Source organism: Pisolithus orientalis (assembly GCF_024613125.1).
Source record: "Pisolithus orientalis strain OTSU chromosome Unknown F5J12scaffold_40, whole genome shotgun sequence".
NCBI classification, from domain to species: Eukaryota; Fungi; Basidiomycota; class Agaricomycetes; order Boletales; family Pisolithaceae; genus Pisolithus; species Pisolithus orientalis.
In genome coordinates this window covers 116831-140633 of record NW_026260821.1, presented here as the reverse complement: position 1 = coordinate 140633, position 23803 = coordinate 116831, and the positions used below count along the sequence as shown (strand labels likewise).

Genomic DNA, 23803 nt, shown 5'->3' with positions numbered 1-23803 from the left:
TGGGAATTCAGTACAGAAGAAAGCACCACTGCTCAGGGTCCCTCAACACATATATATACCTTTCAATGAAACAATATGTTACAACATAGTGGCAATTCATTTCGTACCTTGCTAACAACCGAGGCAGATGGCGACCACCTCCCCGCGGGGCAGTGCCCCGTCCTTCAACTGTTGTTCGGAAGACAAACACACGGTTTCGAAAGGTGAGCACGCATGCGATCAACACTGATCTCCGGCTCGGAAACACTCTATCCAAAGTTATCCTTGACAGGTCTTCTGTGGCGTACCCGAAGAAGGACGTCAGGGACTGCTATGTAACTTCTCGAGTTCGATCACAGCATCACCCATTGCGAGGTTCGAAGGCGGTGAGAACTGGCAGGCTGGAGGAGCAACTCCCCAAGACCATATGTGTTTGTTTGTCCCACGATGATCAAGTACCCGCGAAAAGTAATTGCCGTTGGGTAAAAACAGGCAAGTTCGTGTCAAATGAATCCCTTGGTTGTGATGGCGCTAGCAGCACAGGATGTTGACAATTCCTGTCCAACCAGGGTTACCGACTCGTGCCGCATCCTCAAGCAGAGAGCTGTCATTACCTACCGCCACACTCTACCTGGCAGGAATGGACTCCTGCTTCCGTTCACGGCAACGCCGCAGCACCAAGGATTTTTCATGTAAGTGCGTGTACACACGACCCCGAGGGACTTTTGTGTGTTGCCACTATTCGGCCTGATAGTAAAATGCCCTCAATGACAAATTTCCCTGCTCACGAGGTATCCGAATCTGGTGGGCGTAGCTGTTACTTCTTTCACGTCCTCGCATGCAAGGCCGAAGAACATGGTTGACCTCCGAGCCTCACACTTGTATTGAACTAGCATTAATAACCAGGTCACTTTGACTAGTGCTGCACAGTCGATCAGAAAGCGATACTCTCGTCCTTCACTGAAGTTGCCTTATTTTTGCCTCTACACGTTTTGCCTCTCACCAGAGTTTACATAGTTCTAGTCATAAGGTAAGGGACTAGTCTGCGCACCTTTGCTCCCACCTTTATCCCATCCGCACTGTTTCTGCACGCAATGAGGTCAGCAAACGTAAGTGGACCAGAGCCCGACCCTCAAGTTTTACTCTTCCTCTGTCATCATTCCATCCAAACAGGTTATTACTACCCGGCTTCAGTGTATCGTAAGTACTAAAACACCCCAGAGCTTTCACCACCACAGACTAGACTAAAAAGTGGAGTCGGCCATTCAGCCAAATTGTTGGGAGCAAAATACCCTGCAAGTAATTCGCGCCGTTTCGTTGGAGGGGGACGCCCAACGTAGGGTTCAGAGCCTGGTGTAGTGACTCGTACCCTCGCTTCAGAGATTGTATTCCTGGACCCTGAGATAATTATCGGCAGCTGCGGGTCTGCATGCGGCCGAAAACATACCATGTACAATCAGAGTAAAACAGCCTAAAATGCTAGAGTTTGTTTCCATCCACCACTATTCCAAAACAATGATGCGCCGTAAGTACGGTCGTTGCTAAGGTGCATCGTGCCAGTGGCCCATCATCAGTCAGATCCCTCTTTCGCTCGGTCCTGCCGATAGGACGACCGTTGGTATCTGATTAATGATGTACGAAAACCAGTGGTATACAGAAACATGAGGATTATCGGCAGCGATTTGGGAGTTGCAAGCTTAAGAGTATGTACTCTGAATTTTCATTGATTTGGGCATGGTGTTCGTGATCCGTAATCAATTACCCTAATTCCACTTGGCCTGTGCATACAGTTCCAGGATTTGGTTTGCCAGCACCGGGCTATACAAGCGATGCATCGGACTCGGTATAGTTCTTTGCGTTCTGCAGAGTATTCAAAACCGTGACAACTGTCTGAGGCGATGAAGTTGACTGAACACGAGGTCGATGGCTGTGTCATCGGTCAAGTTAGGTGCAGCCGACCCAATGTAATCAGGGCTCGAATAATAAGGAACGGCAGTATGGAGAGTGTCATCACCATAACCTGGACAAGGCTAGCAGTGGACATGGAATACGGCCCGCATGAGCGTACATGCCGCAGATTGGAAGTCATACTCACGTCCGTAGTGACATAACCGAGCGTCAGGTTTCCTGCCATCTCCGTTCTGCTTCCAGGACCAGCACGCCAGAACATATCTTTCAGCCACGCGTTGTAGCGGTCATCAACGTAACCACGACGCCACATCTCCATTTCCAATGTCGCGCGCTTCTTCTTGTCCGATGCACCAGCGCTGTTGAGCGCTGGCAAGACCTGGTTGGCAATACTAAAGGTGATGTTCGGGATGTAGAGGAATGAGTCAGTGAACGGCAAGGCGGTGAGTTGGTCGTTCTTCGTAAATTCACCCTTGAGGACATCGAAGCGCAATTCGCCGGAATTCGTGATTAGGATATTAGGGTATGTCAGCGCGTGAATTGTTGATGGCAAGTGCGGTCAGAGCAGCCTAACAAAGTACATCGATACAGCTGAAGCCAAAGATGACCAAGCCAAAAACTCACATCGTCCACGAATAGGGATAGGACGGAGCCGTTGGATGGATAGGGATTTCTGTTCCTACATTAGCATGCTCTAGCCAGGAAAGGACACCAACTTACCGGCTTAAGGTGTAGTCTTGAGGAGCATAACCGTATAGATAGGAAAGATCGAACTGCTCTGCAAGGTCTTCCAAACCAGTCGTGATCGAGCGACCATAAGACGTGTCGAACGTTGAGTTCGATGTCTGAGTGTGATACTGACGATAACATGGAACCGTGGTAACCTCAGCTCACAGTTCCATTTCACGTACCTGGTAGGTAACCCGGTTTTGATCAAGGTATCTTCTAGTAAACGAAATGTTGTTGGAATTGCCCTGCGCTGCACCAAGGTTCGCGCCTGTAGACGTCTTAGACCATTGAAACATACGGGCAGCGTGGCGAACATACTCATCCAACCTGGGAAGGTAAGGTCGAATCACGAGAATCGGGAGGCACAACAGATGTCAGCCTACCAATGGTTTCCATGTAGCGACCGCTTTCCAATGCCATAGAACGTCCATCATATTGTTGGCAATCCCGGATGTGAGTGTGACCTACAGGTTTCTGAGACCCTGAAAGTTCGCTTTGAATAATGAATTTACCTCCGAAAATCAGGATCGGAGTCAACGGATGCACAGCACGGATTGCATTGAAGACCACCGGCCCTGTCAGACATATGTATCACGTAATCTAGAAATGCACTGCCCTTCAATTGAATACGCACAGTTATCGTAAGAAACAGGCATGTGGCTGAGGGACAAAATTTTGAAACCGGTCGAGGGTTGTGTAAGAAGTCAGGTAAAGACGCGCATTGCTTACCCAACAAGAACAAATACGTCTGGCTCTTCTTCGATGGCTTCTGCGAACTGGTTGACGTGACTTTGAGAAAGATTTCACACTTCCAGTTTTGGTGCGCGCCTACCCAAGATTCCTTGACCATATCGGCGACGAACTGCACAGTGGTGTTGACGGAATTGCCAGTGAAATCATACAATGCACCAAGAGATGTTACCCGGCGTCCCCTGTTTTAAAGCTTAATCGCTACGCGGTTGGAACTTTACATCGAGAAGAATCGTCATACTTAGCAGTTGTAAATTTCACGAAGCGATCTGTAAGAGGAGGCTCAATCCAACGACCTGGTAGGCTTGGTCATGCTAAAACTCACTACCAACAGGCACACTGACAGTTTCCCCATCAGAGTTGAACACGGTGATGTTGACATTCAAGGACAAATAACGCCCGTTTAACTGGGGTACGAAGTTGGTATACCTGCTGAACCAATTCCCCGCAAAAGTATGCCAAAAAGAGCAGCACATGTTAGTTGCAGATATCAAACTGGGCGGCAGGCACGTACATATCATAGGTATCCGCATAAACGTATAGCTCGTGACTTCAACAAAACATAAGTGGTCATCCAGAATGACAGGTGGTGGACTTACTTGCCAATCGCCATAACATCATAAGGGAGGCGCTCGAGGAACTTGTTGGACTACGGGTTTGTGCCGCTTAGTCACTGTCTCGATAAGGTAACGCAGACCATACCTCGTGCGCATCTACGCCGCCTGGCGGATACCCATCAGAAAGTCCAGTTCCTGAAGGTGAATGAGACTTCGAGGATCAAGCATATAGATATATGTGCCAGCTACCGTCATGGACGTCGCCTGAGTCAACCAAGAGAAGGTCGACGTTCTTTTCCTTAGGATCCCCACACATCACCGTCACAGCGTCACCGAAAAATGCATAAGAGACATACAACAGCAATCTGCTTCATGTGGGCTACGAAGCTCGCGAAGTCTCCAAGGTCACCACTGGGTGGAAAGGGACATAAGTACTCTGCCAACTTCGTGATTCGCCGACTACGACTGGCCTCCAACCATACGGCGTTCGAGGTGTCCAACCTCCACATAGCAGTCTCGTCTACCGTAGATTCGATCGAACAGACGTACCTATAGTTCGGCTCCGGCCAGCTTGACTTTTGATGACCGAGCAGCCATCCGTGGGTGTCGGTGGTGTGAATTACATTGAAGTCACCCCATACGAGTGGGCGATACGGAGGTGTAAGCGGAAACTGAGGATACTCTCGCTTCTCAGCATGAGTATCGCGCGCATGAGAGTGATAGTCCCCGCAGGCCGCTGCGAGGCCGACCAGTGCAAGCACCGATAAAAGCATGGTAGAGACTCAGATGGCGAACCTAGCAACACCGTGGGCAAACGCAGGTGATATACCTTCTGCGTGATTTTAATTTTAGTGTGCGACCGCATGATCTCAAGTTCTGTGAGACATATCCATTGAAAGGGTCAGGCAGCGCAGGAAGCACCATGCATCAACGTGCAAAACGCTTAGCGTCGATGACAAGGTGGCACGCAAATTAGCCTTCAATACCGTAGGAGAAAACACAGTCAATCAAATCGTCTGTTCTTCCCCACAGCTGGGTCTCTGCCCACCGGCTCGGCCGAGCCAGACAATTGGGCTCATCTCGACATACCGGGACGTGCTCCGTACTAACCGAAATCGTCCTAGCGTTATCAATATGCAAATTACAGCAAGCAATGCCGTCAGTTCGTTGCTTACTGGTGGTTACGACATTGCGTTTTTTTAGTTTCGACCTCTTGAGTTCCAGTGGGCTGCATAGCCAGAAGAGAGGGTCCAATCACTTTGGAAACCAGTGCTCCCACGACCGCTTGCATTGTTTATCCGTCCACCCACCATACGCGAACCTTCAAGCTTCAAGGTGCGCAAACTTGCACGGTTTGCGTGGTCGACCTACGGGGGTCTTCAGTCTCCGTACTATGGGCCGATAACTGTCCGAGTTCGTCACGCCAAATATGTGGCCGCGATGTGGAGCCACGTGAAGAACAACTAATGGCTACCTCCCACTGAGTTTGTGCCCGTGCCTTAGCCGTTTCATCAAGGGCAAGGGAGGCCGTAACTTTCGCTACGAAACTTTCCGGCACCTCCTTCGGTCACCTCGGTACGCCTTCAATCCACGAAATGTCGGCCAACACTTAATGAAATTTCGAATTTGGTCCGCACTCGCTGAAAGTGGCTAAGCCGTTTTGCCAGATGGCGCGCGAACAATTAGCGTTCGACTCGGAGTCTACCGCTGGCTTCTACGACATTAATACGCCGATAAAGCCCAAGGCATAACAGCCAATATCGCAGGTTTGCGACCGGTTGTTAGTTTTCGCGAGCGAGGTTCGGCAGGTTACCCCTCTCGTGAGTTAGGTCCTGCCCTTAAATTATGGGGCTTCGTCGCTGCCCCTTCCAAGGATGCCAATAACTAGTATCCTTTACTTCACCCCTTTCTCAGTCACGTAACGAGCTACCCTTTCCCGGTGTGCTAGGTGCTTGCCAAGTGGCGCCACTGATCAGGTTCAGAGCTATCGTTGTGCAAGGATATGGAAATGTTGACGCGTCCACCCCCATCTATTTCCGCGTGGCTTTCATTTACCAGACTCCAGAAGGTGGCGTTCAGGGTTAGTTTGCATGTGGCAGCCACGAGTTGTATGTCACTTGGACTCCGGAAGCGTGCCATTAGTTATCTTGGACTATCGGATCCCGGGAGCTGGACCGCACGTACACATCCCACACATTCTTTCATAATATCGGTCTCCGTCGATCAAAGAATATTTCCATCAAAATGTCTGGAAACTTTGGGCTTGAATCTTCGCTTCAGGCTTCATATAAAAGGCCTTGCAAAGCAAACTCTACGAATGTACATTCCATCATCACTCAAGAATGGAACGCATCCCTCTTTTCTTGTCGGTGATTCTTTGCAAGACCCTAGAAATGAGGACTGACAATATCCTCAGCATTGGATCGCCCGAGCAGGACGAGCCTGAAGTCATAAAGGATAGTCCCCCTAGTGTTACCTCTGATACGATGGGTTGGTTAAGTGGAAGTCTCCCACCGTGGCCTAGCGAGCTGTTCAATGCCGTGTCTGGCTACGACAATGATCAGCGGTGAGTCCTTCTGTCGCGGTACGCACTTCGCGCTGAAGACACTTGGCAGCGAGGGGGAGGTTTCCTGCGAAACCTTTCATGGACCCTTTCCGTCGGAGTACGAAGCTACGCAACAACTCCGTCAGAATTTTCTTCCAATCTATGAGGTTGGAAGATTCCCGGCAGTCCCACCACCTGCTCTCGCAACATGTGCTGACGTGATGGTCTCGCCGACCAACGCCAGTGATACCCAGATAGTTGACCAGCACAATTCGTGCGACTGCATGGTCAGCAGTACCGCATACACCTCGAACTCACCAGCCGTCGACATGGCTGCGTCCCCCATCCACCATGACGGAGGTTACTATCACTTTGGCCATCAGTACCCTTTGTCGGTCATGGTAGCTGCTTCTCACACGCCATGTAATTCGTTCAACGCATCTCCGGAGATCCCCACCCCATTTTCCGCATCTGGTAGCTCCGAAAGTTCAATCTCTCGTCGTCCCTCGCCAGTGTACATGGGGAAGTCTCCCGCAATGCCATGCAACGGATCCTTGGTCACTGACCACGATTCCTCCCTTACGGATAATATTGCCACGTTGGGGCCTCTTTTCTATCCATGCTCTTTTGACAACTGTCAAGAGTGGATTTCTGACGACAAGAGACTTATGAAAGACCACCTGGCAAAGGCACACGACATCCACCTTCGTGGCGACCCCGACGCGGATGTCATGTGTCGATGGAATGGGTGTGCAGCCTCTGTTATGAAGAGTAATTTCCCTCGCCACGTTTTGAAGCACTTGGAGGTTCGCTGGGAGTGCTCTGTGTGCCAAAAGGATTTCTCGCGATCTGATAGTGTGCTCGAACACTTCAAACGCAGGGAGATGTGCTTGGGTGGGACTCCCACCAGGCTCGTCAACTCGAAGGCTCACAGACGCCAAATGTTTGGAGACAAGGTCGTACTGACTAAAGTTCACGGAGGTTGATTCATAACACGTAAAGTATACACCATTACAACCAATATGCAATTCTCTCTTACTATTCATTATTCCTGACTATTCGTTAATAATGTTGGTTACATTGTATCCCTTGTATAGCTTATTCGTGACTAGTCTTGTTATTGAATTACTGGAATCCATTCGAGGTCTTGAGCGAACCTGCATTGGAATTTGAACCGGTATGACGGGCTTGGAGAGGACACTCAATGCCTAACACGCTGATATACTGGATATACTTGGAAACGTCGTTGCCAATTACGTACGTCGTGATTTGTGATTCACAATTGTGGGCGGTGTTTCTGAGTCGGATGCTGTCTGCCAGGCGCCAAACTGTCAACTTCTCAAACTTCAAACAGCAGGGGCACCTTCCGAGCACCTCACCTGTAAATGGTGTCTGGCCAGTCGAGAATGCGTAACGTCACTTCCAGCGTATAATATCCAATTGAGTGCGTCGCGGGTGGTATCGGCCGCTGGCTTCTCCCTGCAGAGGCTTGAAACTGGCTCCGTTGCACTTCTCCTTATGTAGAGAGCTCGGGGTTTCTTATTCCAGGTGAGAACGCGGCGATTTCTGCTAGGAAGCTCATCAATAATAATTCCGAGCTCCGGCAGAAAAGTGCCATGCCGAGCAAGTCGATCTTTACCTTGAATTCTCTAAAATCTTTTGCTTTTTTCTTGGGGTTGGAGCACGATGTTACACCAGACTTAAAGCTTATCAGGTGAGTACGTGCGCTGTTCCGCAGAACGACGTGAGACTTTGGTGTTAGATCGAACATGATCTTCTCTTATTCGTCGTATACCAGGTAAGGTGCACACCTGACCTTGCCGATAATACGGTCGACTCCATCCTAACCCGTACATTTTTCCATTTTCAAAATTCCCATACTCCCCTCGAATAGCTCTCAGAAACCCACACTCTCTCATACCCCTTACCCTATGACCTATTCCGAATGGGTATGGGTTATGAGGGAATCGACTGTATATAGTCAACGCACTCTCTACCCGGTCCATCGTACGTATGTGTGCACGGCATATCTTAGGTGATTCGGATTCCGGACTGTGAAATGATTTTTTTGAAAGGCTTCACACAGGAAGTAAATGAAACGCCTTTGATCCCCGGCACCTTTTGATTTATTTCAAACCTCTCCGAATCCTCTTTGACTTACGGGAAGGAGCATGTATGGCACGTGGAAATTATGGCATAGCTTGTTCCTTGTATTGTCACGACCACTATAATATCAGAAGTTGAGTCACTAATACCTTCTATCCTAGCGGGGGGGGGCGCTAAATGCTCCGATTGTCACATATCCAGGCCCTGTTGTGCTTTCCTTGTCCAGTACGCCGGCCGATCATCCGTGATTTGAGGATTTCAGACTTGCTGGGGTCACTGCGATCTTTTCTAACGTGTGGCTGTGATCTCTGCTACCACGGTACTGAAGGCAGCATGAGTAATGACTACAGTAAGCCCTGGACGCATCACCACTTTGTTCCTGTCGTGCCGATGAACCCACTGCCTCGTATCCACACTCCTTCAAATACGAAAACACATGGTATAGTCTCATGTGGCGCCATGTCCGGGCGGGGATGACCATGGTGATTATACTGATTGGCGTGAGCCTGGCGAGTAACGATAGCACTTGTTCGGCACCTGGGCACCCACAAATATTTCTTCTCAGATCAGGATACCAACCGTTCCAGAACAACAGCTCATGACAGGCGCCACTATTCCCACCCTTTCTCAACGTGATCCCGCTTCTCCCCCCCCCTACCACGATATTTACCGCTGATCACGATGTTTCCTTCGTAAGAAAAAGCTGTACTTTCTAGAGGAATTTCTGACTATACAGGAATATCCAGTGTATGCAACGCATCCGTACATCAAGTATTCGAGTGCTGTAATTAGTTGGCCAGCTGTTGGCACTTGGCAGCCGCCGCATTTTTGATGGTAACCTTGCACGAAAGGGGAATGACGGGATTTAGTCACTGCCTGTATCACCTGTGAATGAACCTTTCTATGAGCGGTTGCTGATGGGTTAAAAGGTACTCACTTTTGCAACAGCACGTGCTGGCACCAGTCTCTTGCTCTCTCATCTCGCGCTCCACGAAGATACTTCGCCTGTTTTGCTGAAGTCGAGACGTACTTAAAGCATCAAATCACGTAGTCTCTGGGATTACCGCGTTCGAATACTTTGTCGCTCTCTATGGTTCTTGTACTTGGTAATTTTCCCCCATCATGTTTTAGGGCCATTCGTTACTGAAAATCTTCCAAGACTGCATGGGTTAGGTATGGTCACGTTCTATTGAGATGGAACGGGGCATTAAATTCGTGCCGTGGCAATCAAATAAATGCCTCAGACTGAATATTTGACCAAGACGAAGCAATACATTACCACCAAGAAAAAAATACAGGGAGAGAAACGGCGGCCCATATTAAGTGACAACGGAAATGCCATCCTGGTGAGTGTTCCTACAGCTATCAAAGAATGCATAACAATGTACCAACTGATAATTAATGGTTTTGATCACAGCGTGACGATAACAGTTGGAAGATGCCGACCAAGGTATCCGCTGTCGTTTTATGGGAGGAAATTCGATTGGGTGTGGTGTTTGATGATGTGCTTTTGGAGTACGTCCTGGCGGGAACATGATTTCTTGCACCGCGGATAGGAGCACATGAAAGTTGCTTCGACGTGAACGTCGACATGTCGCGAGAACCCAGCTCTGCGCACAACACGACTACACGTCAGAGAACTATCGGCGTTGAGAAGCCACTGGCAACGAATTTCACGTTTCGCAGGGCCATTGGCTCCGTGCACATGATTTAGGTGACAGATAAGGTCCCTTTGGCTTTCGAACTGCTGGTTGCACACGCGGTTATGTTCCCCTGGAAACCACTCGCACACCAGCTTCCTGTTGCAGGGCGGAGAATCAGCATGTCGGGGAGTGATACCGGCACTGGGGGATTGGCATGAATTCATAGTGGGAAGACAATGGTTCGCGCCCATCAAGAGGGCAGTTGTAAACGCGTCGTTTACGAGAGCGCACTGACACGCAGGAGCAGGCCATAACTGGCAGACGGCCAATCATACGTCTTTCAAAAGTCAATCCTAAACTATCCTCAGCTGCGATAAAATTTTTACAGTGTGGTCACTGACAATATAGGCGAGCTTTAGGAACAGATCGTCAATGCGCTTGTCTATGTCAACGTGGCTAGCATAAAAGTGAGGACGATGTTTCATCCTCTCTAAGGCCAGAAGACGTACTGGGCTGTTGCTAGCTGGGGGGTGTTGTCGATGGTAGGAAGGCGCTCCGGCTCAAGGGCTCTACTTGCGGCACTCCAGCGCGAGTTCAAAGGTAATGCCATAAGCCGCTGAGGAGGACGAGCATTGAGGGGACGTTTTAAAAGTATTTTAAAATCGGGCCTCATGCAACTTTATGGCACCGTTGGCACTTTGCGGTAGGGTTCGGGTTAGTCTTTGGGAGGGGCTGCGCACATGCTCTATGGAATTTCTCGGCTAAAATTCCATAGATGGTTTCTCTATTACCGCGGTGGCGTGCTGTTTGAATACGTTGATGAGGGTTCGCTGAAATTCTTCGATCAAAGAAAGATATGACAGGCTATACAATATGACATCTGCTTGCTTTTCATCCCCTTACCATAATGGTAGTGTAAGTTGCGAGTTGCGTGCGAAGGATACAATGGATGTAACTTCCAGCCTTGTCCGCAGGCTACACTAGTTGGAAAAGCTAAGCAGCAGCTCTACTGAAACAAATGGAGCCGGTCGACAAAACTTTGCGGGTGCGCTATCAGAAGAAAGGAGAACAGGAGCATTATCAAAATTGTCCATTGAAATGTGTGTACCGGCCTTATCACTGAATTGCTGTGCGATTAACGAGTTGCGAGTTGCTGGGGGAATAGAACGGTGGGTGATTGAACCACTGTAAACAGCTGCATGTGGCTGGCTGGCAGTGCAGTGTTAAGATTCACTTCGGTAGCGATATTCGCCTGATCTAATATGACGATCGCAAAGTCGTTAGCAGAGTATCGATCAGATGACGAATCCAAAAACAATAATTTGTTTCTCAGCGACTGGTCCGTGACACATCATATGCCCTGGGAGGGTAGCAGGACTACAGCGGGACATTGGAACATGCATTGGTGAACCTCACACCGAACTCCGAGTGTGCTCGACTTCTTATTCTTGCGCAGCTTCGGATCCCCCCAGCAGGGTCAAGTTCTGGTGCAGAGCTTCCAGGGCTCAGCGCTCATGCGACGACTCGAGACGCCACATGGCACGGCCCCAAGGGGCGGTGGAACTAGCCGTGGGGTGCCCATGATGGAGTTGGCGGCTGTACTGCACCCGATGTTATGTAGTCTCTTCTTCTGCCGATAACCCTATCGAATGCGGAACAAGAGAGAGCTCCCGCCTGCTTCGCAAGCGCCAAAGTTCCCAGCACATCCGGGTCTGAGGCCGAACCCCACATGTGGCGTTCCAAATGCCACCGCCGAACCGCGCAGGACTTCTTTTGCGAAGAACATTTCTGTCTCCCGGAGCGAATATTTAATAGTAGAGGAATTTACGATTTGCAAAGTACCTGCACACCAGGGCGTCCAGTACTTGTACGTACTCTGACCAGTTGGCCAGGCCTCAAGGCCACAGGGCCCAGCTGTGGCCGGCCGCCGCCGCACATTGTGATGGCAACCTCAGTGTTATTGTTCGTCCTCGAGAACAAGCAGAGCCGGTCGCCACAGTTTGACGGCTGAGCGGCTGTAAGCAGGATAAAAAGCATCTAGAATTCCCATCCGCCCTCGCAGTTCACGCGAATTCTATTTGCTCCGACCTCGCGTACTCTTTTGGCGATTCCCCCCTCCCCCCCGGCTACGCGTCCGCCACCATCTTCTATCCACTTGGTAGTTATCCATGTCTGGTACCTGCCACCATACATTTCTGATGGATGTGACACGATTGTACACTGAATTCGCAGCGCCGACTCGCCGACCTCTGACTCCTCTATTGAATAGTTGAAAAAAGCTGGGCATTGCGTGTATAGTATTGCCTTTACAACTGAGAGGGAAACAGCCTAGAATTAACAACAACACAGATCCGATACCGACGAGAAGTTACATGCCACAGTATCGTTGGGGTCGTGAGACTCCAGGAATTCAATCGGTGTGTACTTTGAGGTGCTTCTGGAGCACATCGTGACGGGAATAACGTTTTTGGCACCCGGGATGAGGGCACGCAAAGGTGGTTTTAAGGTGAACGTCTATATGACGCGAAAAGCCAGCTCGGCGTACTTCACGCTCACACACCGACAGATCATGAGGACCGAGAAGCCAACGGCAGGGAATTTTGCGTTTGGCAGTGCCATTGGCTTCATGGGAGCGGTTGAGGTGGTCGATGAAATCCTTCCTGTTTTTGAACCTGTGGCTACATGGGCCATCGCTGTCCTCTGATAGCCACAGGCATTCCAGCTCCTCGTTACCAGGCTGGAAATCAGCAGGTTGAGGGCAAGTATCGTTGATGGGTTGGCTGTGGTAGGCGGATGCAAGATCCGAGGTTTTTTTTGAAGGGAGAAAGTCTCCGAAGTGATATACAGATGTTTGCTTGTACCGCAAGAGGAGAAGCCATAGTTCCGCCAAAAGGGTATCCTGCACTAGTCTCAGCCACGATGAATTTCTGTAACTCGAGCACTGACAACATAAGCCAAATCTCGGGATATTTCATCGAGCTGTCTGTTTATGTCGGTGGGCCTGCTTGAAAGTGAGGAAAATGCATTGTACTTGGTAGTCAGCAGAAGTACCTCCGTGGTCCAAGCCTATAATTTTCATCGATTCTAGGAGGAATGTGTGCAGCAGCCTCAAAGTAGCAGGTTTGAATGCCGCTACTTGAGGGCTGCCAATGCGAGTTCGACAGCTGCATCGCGGAGGGAAAGCATTAAGCGTGCGCAGGGGCTTTGATCCTTCTCTAATTTCATGGCACAGTTTCAGGCCGGATAGATTTATGATGGCGCTCATCGACCTCTGCTTCCGAGGGGGGTTGCGAGGGACTTGAAAAAAAAATCAACGGAAATTACAAGGACCCCCCTCCTCTTCATTGCTGTTGTAGTGGCGTTCCGTGAGAACATACTGATGGAAGGATACAGGAGCTGTACGTTCGATCGCAGAAGGATCACTTGGGCTGAGTCTGTGCAACATCTTAGTGCGCGTTTACGTTTAACAGGCTTGCTGAATATTGACAATGCAAAGAATGGCTCGCTGTCATCAGAGATCTGACAATTATCACTTGCACAATTGCTCACCGCCGGCTGGCAAGTCCGAAGCAGATGTGCTAGATGATCCATGGACAAATTGATTTCTGAAAAGGTGTGCGACGACAAGAACCACCAGCCGAAGTATACTTACCGTTCTAGGTTGGTAATACAGATCTCGCTGATCGACCGCTCCAATTGGGTGTCGGTAGGTGTCGTCCAAGTTCAACGTTCAGCACCAAAAACTGCTTATTGGCCGCCGTGCGCGAAGTGGCCAATGTTTCCACGAGCACACGTCACACGTGGGAACTTTGGCAGCCGCCACTCCCTGGCAGTTTCGCATCGAACTCAAACAAACTCGGCTGCGTACTCACTGGCACTCTTCCATGCCTTTCTGCCATTGCTGAAGAATTCGAGTTGATATAATTACAAGCGCTCACCAAACAAATGGGGGCCATCAAGACGGCCGATGGTAAATAGCTGGAACTTTGTTGGATCAGATCAATGCCCACCTCGGCGATTCTACTACTGACCAGCCATACCTCACTATCACACTGGACAGTGGATGCGCTGATCGTGCAAATCTACCGATTGGCACGTCAACCCGGGGTTGGCCCATAATTAAGTATCGCTCCCGGCGGCAACGCCCGATTTTGGAGTCGAGCGACAAACTCATCTCACTTGGCGGCAAACCCTGCCAGATGGGTGGAACCTCGGACCCGTCATCTAACGGCAATGTCCAGATTTTAGACACGAACTGCAAGAATTTGGTTCCTGTACGGCACCTTGCGGCTACATGCGGATGAAAATTGAGGGCGTACCTCCCGGTTCGTTCTTTGGTGTCAGTATGAGACACTCGCTTGCAGCTTGCATACGCTTGCAATCACGGTGTAGCTGACTAAGCCGCCAAGGGACTGTGGCCCCTTTGAACCGTGCATGAAGCAGTGCATTGTGCTTTCGCCCCAACCTTGTGCACGGCACTAGTATGATCAGCTTGTCAATTTCCCTCACAAATGGATGCGGCAGTTATACAGCACATGGCATTCGACTCATACAGAATATTGCTGCTGTCGACTTGCAGTTGACGGTGTTTCGATGAACTGGGTCTGGATTTCGGGGACGGCCGAAGAGGAGACATACTTCAGTATTTGCCACCGAAGTGTGTGGCACGACTCTTACCACTCAATCCTCATGCCTCCCCTTCCGCCCACATTGGAATGCTATCACGACCAAGCCAGTATCGTGAACACATACAACATAATCCTCAGACTTGAAAAGGCAATTCAAGGTGAGATTGACTCGGGGAAGAAAATGGAGAAGCAGATGATTTATTGCCAAATACTTGGCTACCTCTTCCACCATTTTCCGGGTCGCCAGTTGAATGACGACTTCGTTCGGGAGATCTCAACAATCAGTTCCGACGACGAAAAACTGTTGGAGTTAGGGCAGCACTTCTATCAGTTTTTCATGCGACTCTGTGCGTCCTCCAAGTTAACAGCTTTACTCCAGACATACTTAACCAACAAAGTCATATCTAGCCAAAAGCACACACGGACGCCTTCGTCTGACTCATCTCGATCGTCGTTTGACGAAGCCACAGATCAGATGAAGGACATGTCGGGTGAGGCCCCTCAAAATTATCAAACTGCTAAGAAGCTCGTTCGTATCACCCGTTTTAGTTTGCTGTTATTGTGTCTTACATATGTTTTAAACAGGCCCTCGCTAGGGATGGTTATCAGTGTGTTGTCACCAAATCTTATGATGCGCCCGCCGCCATGCGTAACAGCGAGTTGCGAGAGATCGTTTACAGGGAACAGGGGTCTGTGAGGATTACTCACTGTGCTCACATTTTTCCGGAGCTTATCACCGCAAACAGCACATCAGGCTCAAACATGGTTGGTTTCTTGTTCGAAATGGACATCTTCCTCGTTGACCATTGTTTTAGGACCACTGTACTGCTTCTGTTTGGGCAGTGCTTGACTGCTTGGGCTACCAGCACCTACGGGAGGAGCTCAATGGTTCCAATATACATCGACTTGAAAATGTCATGACGATGGACCTTACCACTCACCTGCTGTTTGATTCATTGTGGATATGGCTTTCTGAAACGGTGCGAATCATATTTTCCTGTCTTTAGCCTGAGGGATTTAAGCAAGAATCCTGCATTGTAGAGCATACCCAATACGTACAGACTCGAAGCAAGCACGAGCGTCCTCCTTAACCACCGCCCAGAATATGTGACCTTTGCAACCACGGATCCAAAATATCCCCTTCCTAGTCCAAACTACCTTGCTATTCGCGCCGCTTGTGCGAAGGTTGCCCATCTCTCCGGTGCAGCCAAGTATATTGCGGAAGTGTTAAGTCGCATGGAAGACACTTGTGTCTTAGCGGAGGATGGAGGGTCGGCAGAGCTTTTACACGAAGCAATTTTGTCTTCGATGCAGGCTATTTGATTTTAACGTATGTACTTCGAACACCAAGATGTTTGTAGGATGGTACTTATATCCGACTTGGACGCTAAATAGAACGACTTTCCACACATGGAATGCACATATGCTGCGGTATTAGTGCCGGTTTGTGCATCTCTTAAGACCCCCTCTGCTTTCGAGAAAACCAGCTCCAGACCATTGCTCTTTTGGTCTTTCTGCGAGAAAATTTAGAATACAACACTGATCGAGTCTGTTGACATGTTCCCATAGCCTTGCGCAGTGATACGTGTATGGTAATGTAACGTCATACCCTCCATACTCGACTAGACATACACACAATCTTTGCTGGCAGGGTGACCGTCGGTAATAGCGTTGGGGGTCTGATCCGGCACAAACAAGGAGGCACAGGGCCTCCTTCAAGCCCGGGAATCCGAAATCGACTATTGTGCAATGGAGACAGGTTATGAGATAACATGTTTCCTGCTGTCGATTGGTCGGTTCATGCACCTGACCGCGTCGTCGCAGTGCCACACGCAGACCGGCACTTCGCCCACACCTTCCACTCCAGCCATGTTATTCTCCCGAAAAGGCCAAGTGCATAGAATGTAAAAATGCATATGGAAAGTTACGCGTTAGTACTGGGTATGAACGGACGCCGTCCTGAATGGGTATGCAAGCTCAAAATCCGATGCTACAAACCGCACCCCCAAATCATATGGATCGACTCGACGTATACACCTCGGCTGCGGTCTCCGCCAATCCTTTGCAAGCTCGCCGAAAGCCGGTCCACCCCGCCAAGGGGGCGCGGTGACCGTCGGCATCGGCGTCCAGTTCGGGACCGTCTGCGAAGGTAAAGGTGACACAGGACCTCCTCCGGGCGTGGGTACCCGAGATCGATTGAAAGGGGGGAAACCGACTGGCCAGGTGGTAAGGTAACACGTTTCCTAGTATCAAGTCAGTTCACGTACTTGATTACACCATCGGGAAGGAATACCTCTGGACCACATGCAGGCCAACACTTCACCCATACATTCCAGTCCAACCTATGTCATCAACCCGTCGATATCTTTCTTCCATGTCTTCACCATGTCTTGGACTGCCTGCATGTGTGGCCGACTCTCTGTGCCCATGAATTGGTCCACATCCCGCCAAGACACCTAGGCCCCACATCTTCGTCAAGACACGACAAATCTCTCGCGTTGTCTCTTGCACGGCATCCACCAACAACTTTTCCGAAGACGTCATGGCATCAGTCCTTCAGCATACTTGTATGTGTCGTTGCGCAAAGTTTATACACAGGGAGGACCCAATCCAGCGCATCAGATCCTGGTTCATTCACACCTGTGCCAATGGAGCGCGGGGTAACATCGACGAGGATATAAGGCATCAACATGTGCCTCAACTGCACCTGGACTTTGATAGCAAAATCTATCACGCTACCCGGGTCGTGGCTGTCTGTGTTTGTAGAGTTGAGGAGATATTGCACGAGCTCGAGACGGTCAGAGTATCGGTCGATGACGACGCGAATCAAAGCTGGCCAATGAATGCTACTAGATCTGCCCGCTGGTCCAGAGAGGACCTCTGTTAGTCGGGCTCTCACGCGCACCACGTCGTCCGTAGATATATTTAGCAATCGGTGATCCCACCTTTCTTTCCCAAAACGAACAGGAACCAGAGAGGGCACCAGCTCCGTATCGTAAAATGAGACAAGGCCAGAAAGATCGAGCTGAATGCGTGTCTCTCCTGGATATCGGTTGTGCCAGGATCCAGTGTACATCGCCTCGAAGGTGGGGGAGTATTTGGAACTCGCACCGTGAGGGATAACAGGATCCACAATATTTGAGAATGAGACAACACGGACACCGGATGTGAAGTTGCAGAGCATGATCTCACTAAAATGATAAGTTAGCGAAACAAAAATACGGTTAGATTGCATCCAACTGACAAGCTCATTTCCATTCTGTGATGTATATCAATCCCCGAAACCAAGTACACCTATACACGAAAACCTACCTCACAAATCCATCAACATTATATTCTCTACCCCAGTCACACAACGATGCAATCCTACCCAAATCGTCGATTGACAAATCGGGTCTCACATCCCCCCAGGTAAGGATGTCCTGCGAATCTAACCCCCCAAACGGAAGCTTCGCCGCACTATTTCCATCGAAATACACCACTTTGAGAGGGCGTGTAGTTGTAAGAGTGAGGTGCCAGCACCTGCCATCGACGACCCAGCTCCCACAGAAAAGAGTTGAGTGCTCTGGGTCAAATGCTGTCCAGTCCGGCCCAGGGGGTAGTTCCGGGTGCCACGTGCCATGGTATAGAAGTGTTCCTGTGGGCACAGTTCCGGGCACAATGTTATGACCTGCCGCATGTCATGAAAACACCGGGATACAACGAAACAGGATAAGAGAAGGCAGGACCAGTGGAATAAGGGGGTGTAGTATTGATACCCACTAACCATTGCGCATGCGTGTATTCGGCCACTGTTGGAGCAACGAACCGACTGTCTCGAATATGAGGTGATGCGTCGAATTGACGCTCGGAGGATGATCCAGTCGCCAATTTGCGAGAGAATCATGATCTCCTTCAGTGTGAAGGCCACCAGCCGCATAGTGAGGTTTTTCGACCGACAACAAACGCCCTTGGACTGGCGCTTTTCCAATGGTGCCACTGGGTTGAGGACCGACGTGAGGCGCTAGTGGCACTTGGGCAGCATGGCACAGGGCTCTGAAACCTGTAAACGCATACCAGAGGGTGCGCTGCAACATCATATCGCGTCTGAAGTTTCGAGAGTATGGGTTCCTAGGTTACATGCGGCATTGAATCTGCAACCGAACAAGAGTGTGTACTTGACAAATTTGCATCATCCGAAAAGGACCTTATCGACATTAACCGAGTCTCCCCCATTCTAGTCCACGACTTACGCACTCTGCTCTGCAAGTAAGATTGTCCCATCGATGGGCTCTGTGTTAATCACCACTAGGCGGAGAAGTCTATCTACTCAAATACTCGGAATGCATACATGAACGCTAACGGGTGAACAATGAATACTTGCTCCTTCACGACGATGCAATATTCAAGTATGCGCATGGACTGACCTATCGACACTAGGAAATGTGTTACCACCTGGCTAGTCGGTTTCCCGACGTCTAATCTGCCTCGACCTCGGCGCCCCAGGAGCGAAGATCCTCTCACCTTTCACCTTCACAGTTACTGGTAGGTGAGGTGCATCTCCTGACCCGGCCACCTCGGGGAGGGGGGACCGACTGCCCCACGGCAAACCTGCGGAGGACTGGGAGAGGCCGTAACCAAAGTGCGCCGAATGGATCCATACACCATATGATCTGCAGATGTGGCTTTCGCAATGGGTTCCCGACACAGTACATGTGCAGGTATTCTTATTTGCTTCTCCATACCCAACGTGCTGGATTGTTTCAGGTATGAGGCCTATTAGGAGGCACAGGCACTCCAACGAGGGGCGACCTCCATAGCATGCGGTATGGATACGCGGTTTCGAACCTCTATACTGTAAACCGGACCTCTAATTTGTACGGATCAACTCGAGTCTCGAGGTATATGATACTTTGATTGCGGTTTCTCCCCATTCTCTGCAGGCTCATCACAGCTTACCCGGATCACTAGGTAGTTGAGTCGGTGTCACCGACTGTGAAGGCGAAGGCGGTTCGGGATCCTTGGCTGTACTGTTAGATGTCAGGAAGGCGCGTGCCTGACGAGGCAGAAGAGGCTATTAGTCATGGACCACAAGGCGGGCTACACTTCCCAGTGCCAAAAGACCACGTCTGCACTTCTAGCTGAGCTCCCTTTTGGGCTACAAGACAATTTCCATACTACCAGCACCTACAACTTATGCCTCGAACTTGAGATGAGTATTCAGTCCGAATTGACTCGGGAAAGGACAAGGAGAAGCAGATGATTTACTGTCGGATACAAGGCTACCTCTTCCACCACTTTCCAGGATTATCCGATATACAAAACCTTGTGGAAGAGATCGTAGTAATCGATTCTCAGCATGGACAACCTCTGCAGTTCGGGGAGCTCTGCTATAATCATTCCATTCGAGTGCCATGTACATCCTCAAAAGCTTTTGCTCGCGGCACATGTATTACAAACACGTTGGTCAACGGACGCGGCATGGGTTGTCTACCTGTCCTCAGGATAGTATCGATAGCCTTATCCCATCTCGCAGTCAGCCTTGCAAGGCTTCACCGTTCCAGTCCACACCCAATTCTCTCCGGACTCTCGCTAACATCTACTCTTGGGCTGCATTGTCCTTCATCAACACAGGGACCTTGCCTTGTCCGGAACCAGAGCTGGTCACTTCAATTCTCCATCGTTTGTACTCCCCAAACGTTCCGGGCCCCAAGACTCAGATGATCGGTATCTGCATTCTCTGTGGATCAAACTCGTTTAGGCGGCAAAGTTCGTTTTGTAGCTTCGCGGGGGCTTTGGTGGCCTCATGATCTTTGAAGTTGGTGGTAGTAAGAATCGTCATGAATTAATTGGAAGATGTTAATCACGTATGAAGTTCGCCATGAACTTCGACGAAACATCCAAGGGTGGGAATCCCGCTATGACTATCGATGATGGCGGTGAATTCAACTATCGGGGCAAGAGTATCTTGCACTGCTAAGATTGCAGCGGTGATATGCCTTTCGGTCAGCGCACCCCCTGCCATCCACGTAATGACGCTACTCATTTCCTTTAGTCAAGAAACGCAGCGAAGTTATGAGCATACTTGCCTTCATCGTTCAAAGTAACGCATATGATAGGTGAGCCGTCAGTCGGATCAAAACCTGCAATTTCGACAATATCTCCAAGACGGTAGCGCCACAATCCGTCGTGGGTGGTGCACACGACCTCGTAATGTTTCCCGATCTCAACTAGCCACTTTCCTTTGAATCAGATCGGACCGGATAAAAGAAAGGAGGGCAAGCCTACAGGGGGTACAATACTAGACGCATTTTCCTCCTTGGTCACGTCAAAGTATTCGATGATGTCTTGTGATGTTGCTTTGAAAAGGTTCAAATCTGAAGGGTCGTAGACTGTAGCAACGTGGGTTTTTGAACTATGAAACCCAAGGCTGCGCAACTGCACGTCGGAGCCCAAGTGGAATCGCAACTAATGCAATAGCTAAGCGTGAGGATGCTGGTCTATGTAATGAAGCTGACTTTGGGAACCGCAACAGAGAAAACACCGCTACCGATGGAAATGACGCTCTTGAGCATCGGCCAAATTTTTAACAGCCAACCAGGTTGATCCGTTGGTTTACCGACTGCACGAAGTTGTGCAGCGCACTCCAGACATGGAGGAAAATGGAAGGTATTCCCGGACGTCATTGATCCCATCCCAGGGGGGAAGTTCACCTGTCTCAATGGAAGCAACCAGGCTTTCCCACTCTTCTTCCATATACCGTATCATATCGACTGCGGACGTAGTAAAAACTATAAATATCGTCTCAACCTTGCTATGTGCGAGTGCGAAGAGTGTGTGCATGAGTAGGAATGTGCGATACTCGCGGATGAAACCGACAGCAACCGGAGAGGTGACCCACTCTCCTGCTGAACGACAGTTTCACGGTAAAATGAAAACATCCGAGCTTGGAGTGACGAGACATACCCGCTAATATGATATTCAAGTGATCATTTTCCACTTTCAAACCATTCCGCAGACGGACCGTCTCAAAAGACCCCATTGCAACAGGGATTGTCCTAATGAGGTCACCATTGCGATTTTGGATTTTCACTGACGGTAGTAGAGAGAAAAGGTCCAGAAGGTCTCTTCTCCGTTACCACCGCCATAGCGCATTGAGCCTTCGTGTAGGTACTGGCAGAAAAACTTTGGCTTTGGACTCGAGGTCGAGCTCGTGACCGCTATGTGGTAAGGCAAACCAGGCGAGAACATATCTCGAACATCGTCCTCCTGACAAGTTTCTGAAAGGAATTTGGCCACGAAAAGCTCGTAAGAGTCGTAGGTCGTTAACGAGATTGTAGTGCGAAAGGTATCCAGAAGGATATCATCCGAAATGCCGTCGTTATCCTCCCTCCCAAAATTGCGTATCGCACTGTGAAATGCCGCAAAGGCAGGAGATTCGGAAAAGCAACGGGTGTGTCTATTCTTCTTGATGATAGCTAGCATTGTAGCCTCTACGCGATTCTTGAGTACACTGACAAGGTCAGGGGACAAGACATGGACGGGGCGGGGAACCTGGGAGGGAGACATTGCGGACAGGCAGCTTGTCGGAAACCGACATACATACCGGTATCATAACTGAACACATGTGCTGTCAATGGCGCCGCGCAACCTCCGAGGGATATAAAAACATGGTGCAAGAGCGATGGGAACTCCCCCATTTGCTGAATGCCATCAGAAGAGTTTAGACATCACTAAGGTTGAGTTTGACCATATCTACACCTCGGGCGAATTCAGGTGTCACCTCGCGAAGTACATACGCACCAACCAGATCCAGACATGTATTGACCCAAGACTCTCTGTTCACCGGGCAGTCTGTGCTATCGCAAGCCTGTAACAAAAAGAAAGAAAAACCTCTCCAAAGGCACGTGGAGCTCCTGCTCGGGCTGCTGCCGAGTTTGATCCTATAATCAGCCACATGAGCACTCATCGTTCGAGATTGCGTATTGAATATCGACCATTCCTTGCCAGGTGTCAAATATGGCCTGTATCGTGCCCGTCAAGCACCGAATTCATCGGACCAGAACTGAGCTCTGTAACTTCAACCTGTGTTGGTTCTAGTCCGGCGCAAAAGCATTCAGAAATTGGGCCCGTTCGGGGCGTATCATTTTCACCTTCACAGTCAGTGGCGCCCACAACTACATACCTTGGTGACCCTGGTAGATTGTGGTGCCAGCTTGTAGGGAATTGGGAAAAACCGCGGCCAAAGCGTCACATACCTCGAGTTGATCCGTATGATTTGGAGGTACAGTTTACGGCATAGAGGGTTGACCGGTGAGGTGCGTCCCTTGCTGCAGCGAGTGTTGCAGAGACGGACTACGTCCACCTCCTGGTCGAAAATCTGTGGTAGGTGTTGGGTTTTGTAAACTGTCGAGGCTCGATAGCCACTCTTGTTCGTAAGTTTGGCTTGAGAGAGTACCAGGAGGGCTGCCAATTAGTTACGTTGTTTTCTTCCGGCAGTTGATCAAGGATGCTTATGAGTCTGTTGACGTAGGTTTAGCAGGTTCGCTAGCGATCGATCTCAAAAACTACCCAACCATCATGTGCCTGCAAACCCGATGGAACATGCACGTATCGTGGGTGTACTAGATGAACTGGTGGATGGTCTCTGAAGGAGTTGCTCAACTTCGGAGTCGACCGTCGTTCTCACACGAGGATACATAGTACCAACTATATTAATGATATTCCCACCTTCAAGCTTCAAGTATAGTCATTCAGTCGGTGTTGACCTGGACAATGGTCCAATTTCTAGTCATCGTGCGACAATTGACGGTCTCGCGGACAAGAGACAACGCGAAATATTCAACTTTCTGCAAAGCTTCTCTACCTCCCGGATTTATACCAGCATCCGTGCGGAACCTCAATGGACACGACTACTACTACTGTGTTGCGGACCCATCGATCACACAACGAACTATTGCAGAACAAACTCGAAGGAAT

The 23803-nt window shown here is 49.7% G+C and overlaps 6 protein-coding genes across 6 annotated transcripts; 2 read left to right on the top strand and 4 right to left on the bottom strand.

Annotated features, from left to right (window-relative positions):
- Positions 1–1557: 1557 nt before the first annotated feature.
- Positions 1558–4875, bottom strand: F5J12DRAFT_855753 (Metallo-dependent phosphatase-like protein). Its single transcript, XM_051746685.1, has 19 exons — positions 4473–4875; positions 4280–4334; positions 4173–4221; positions 4069–4118; positions 3966–4015; positions 3881–3916; positions 3692–3798; positions 3608–3635; positions 3402–3548; positions 3251–3276; positions 3129–3191; positions 3000–3080; positions 2799–2884; positions 2608–2744; positions 2512–2560; positions 2075–2359; positions 1889–2009; positions 1820–1865; positions 1558–1797 (listed from the first exon to the last, which is right to left on the bottom strand). The coding sequence occupies exons 1-19, from the start codon at positions 4694–4696 to the stop codon at positions 1743–1745; spliced, it is 1695 nt and encodes a 564-aa protein (XP_051596294.1). The 5' UTR covers positions 4697–4875; the 3' UTR covers positions 1558–1742.
- Positions 4876–6109: 1234 nt separating this feature from the next.
- On the top strand, positions 6110–7620 carry F5J12DRAFT_403101 (uncharacterized protein). The gene is made up of 3 exons (XM_051739252.1): positions 6110–6288; positions 6340–6489; positions 6539–7620. Exons 1-3 carry the CDS (start codon positions 6266–6268, stop codon positions 7452–7454), a joined length of 1089 nt encoding a protein of 362 aa, XP_051596293.1. The 5' UTR covers positions 6110–6265; the 3' UTR covers positions 7455–7620.
- A 4788-nt stretch (positions 7621–12408) lies between these two features.
- F5J12DRAFT_403083 (uncharacterized protein) lies at positions 12409–13675 on the bottom strand. The gene is made up of 4 exons (XM_051739251.1): positions 13269–13675; positions 13164–13218; positions 12594–13116; positions 12409–12529 (listed from the first exon to the last, which is right to left on the bottom strand). Exons 1-3 carry the CDS (start codon positions 13385–13387, stop codon positions 12628–12630), a joined length of 663 nt encoding a protein of 220 aa, XP_051596292.1. The 5' UTR covers positions 13388–13675; the 3' UTR covers positions 12409–12529; positions 12594–12627.
- A 1231-nt stretch (positions 13676–14906) lies between these two features.
- On the top strand, positions 14907–16168 carry F5J12DRAFT_896501 (uncharacterized protein; the record flags this gene model as incomplete). Its single annotated transcript, XM_051747949.1, has 4 exons — positions 14907–15374; positions 15431–15610; positions 15661–15825; positions 15887–16168. The coding sequence occupies 4 exons, from the start codon at positions 14907–14909 to the stop codon at positions 16166–16168; spliced, it is 1095 nt and encodes a 364-aa protein (XP_051596291.1).
- Positions 16169–16448: 280 nt separating this feature from the next.
- F5J12DRAFT_922472 (uncharacterized protein) lies at positions 16449–19286 on the bottom strand (the record flags this gene model as incomplete). Its single annotated transcript, XM_051749317.1, has 11 exons — positions 19163–19286; positions 18965–19001; positions 18612–18887; positions 18158–18515; positions 18090–18104; positions 17411–18036; positions 17230–17349; positions 17175–17187; positions 17113–17140; positions 16657–16706; positions 16449–16584 (listed from the first exon to the last, which is right to left on the bottom strand). Exons 1-11 carry the CDS (start codon positions 19241–19243, stop codon positions 16449–16451), a joined length of 1740 nt encoding a protein of 579 aa, XP_051596290.1. The 5' UTR covers positions 19244–19286.
- A 1589-nt stretch (positions 19287–20875) lies between these two features.
- Positions 20876–22393, bottom strand: F5J12DRAFT_896499 (GH3 auxin-responsive promoter-domain-containing protein; the record flags this gene model as incomplete). The annotated part of the gene is made up of 6 exons (XM_051747948.1): positions 20876–21061; positions 21113–21292; positions 21343–21446; positions 21538–21732; positions 21791–21916; positions 21964–22393. The coding sequence occupies 6 exons, from the start codon at positions 22391–22393 to the stop codon at positions 20876–20878; spliced, it is 1221 nt and encodes a 406-aa protein (XP_051596289.1).
- Between the last annotated feature and the right edge of the window lie 1410 nt (positions 22394–23803).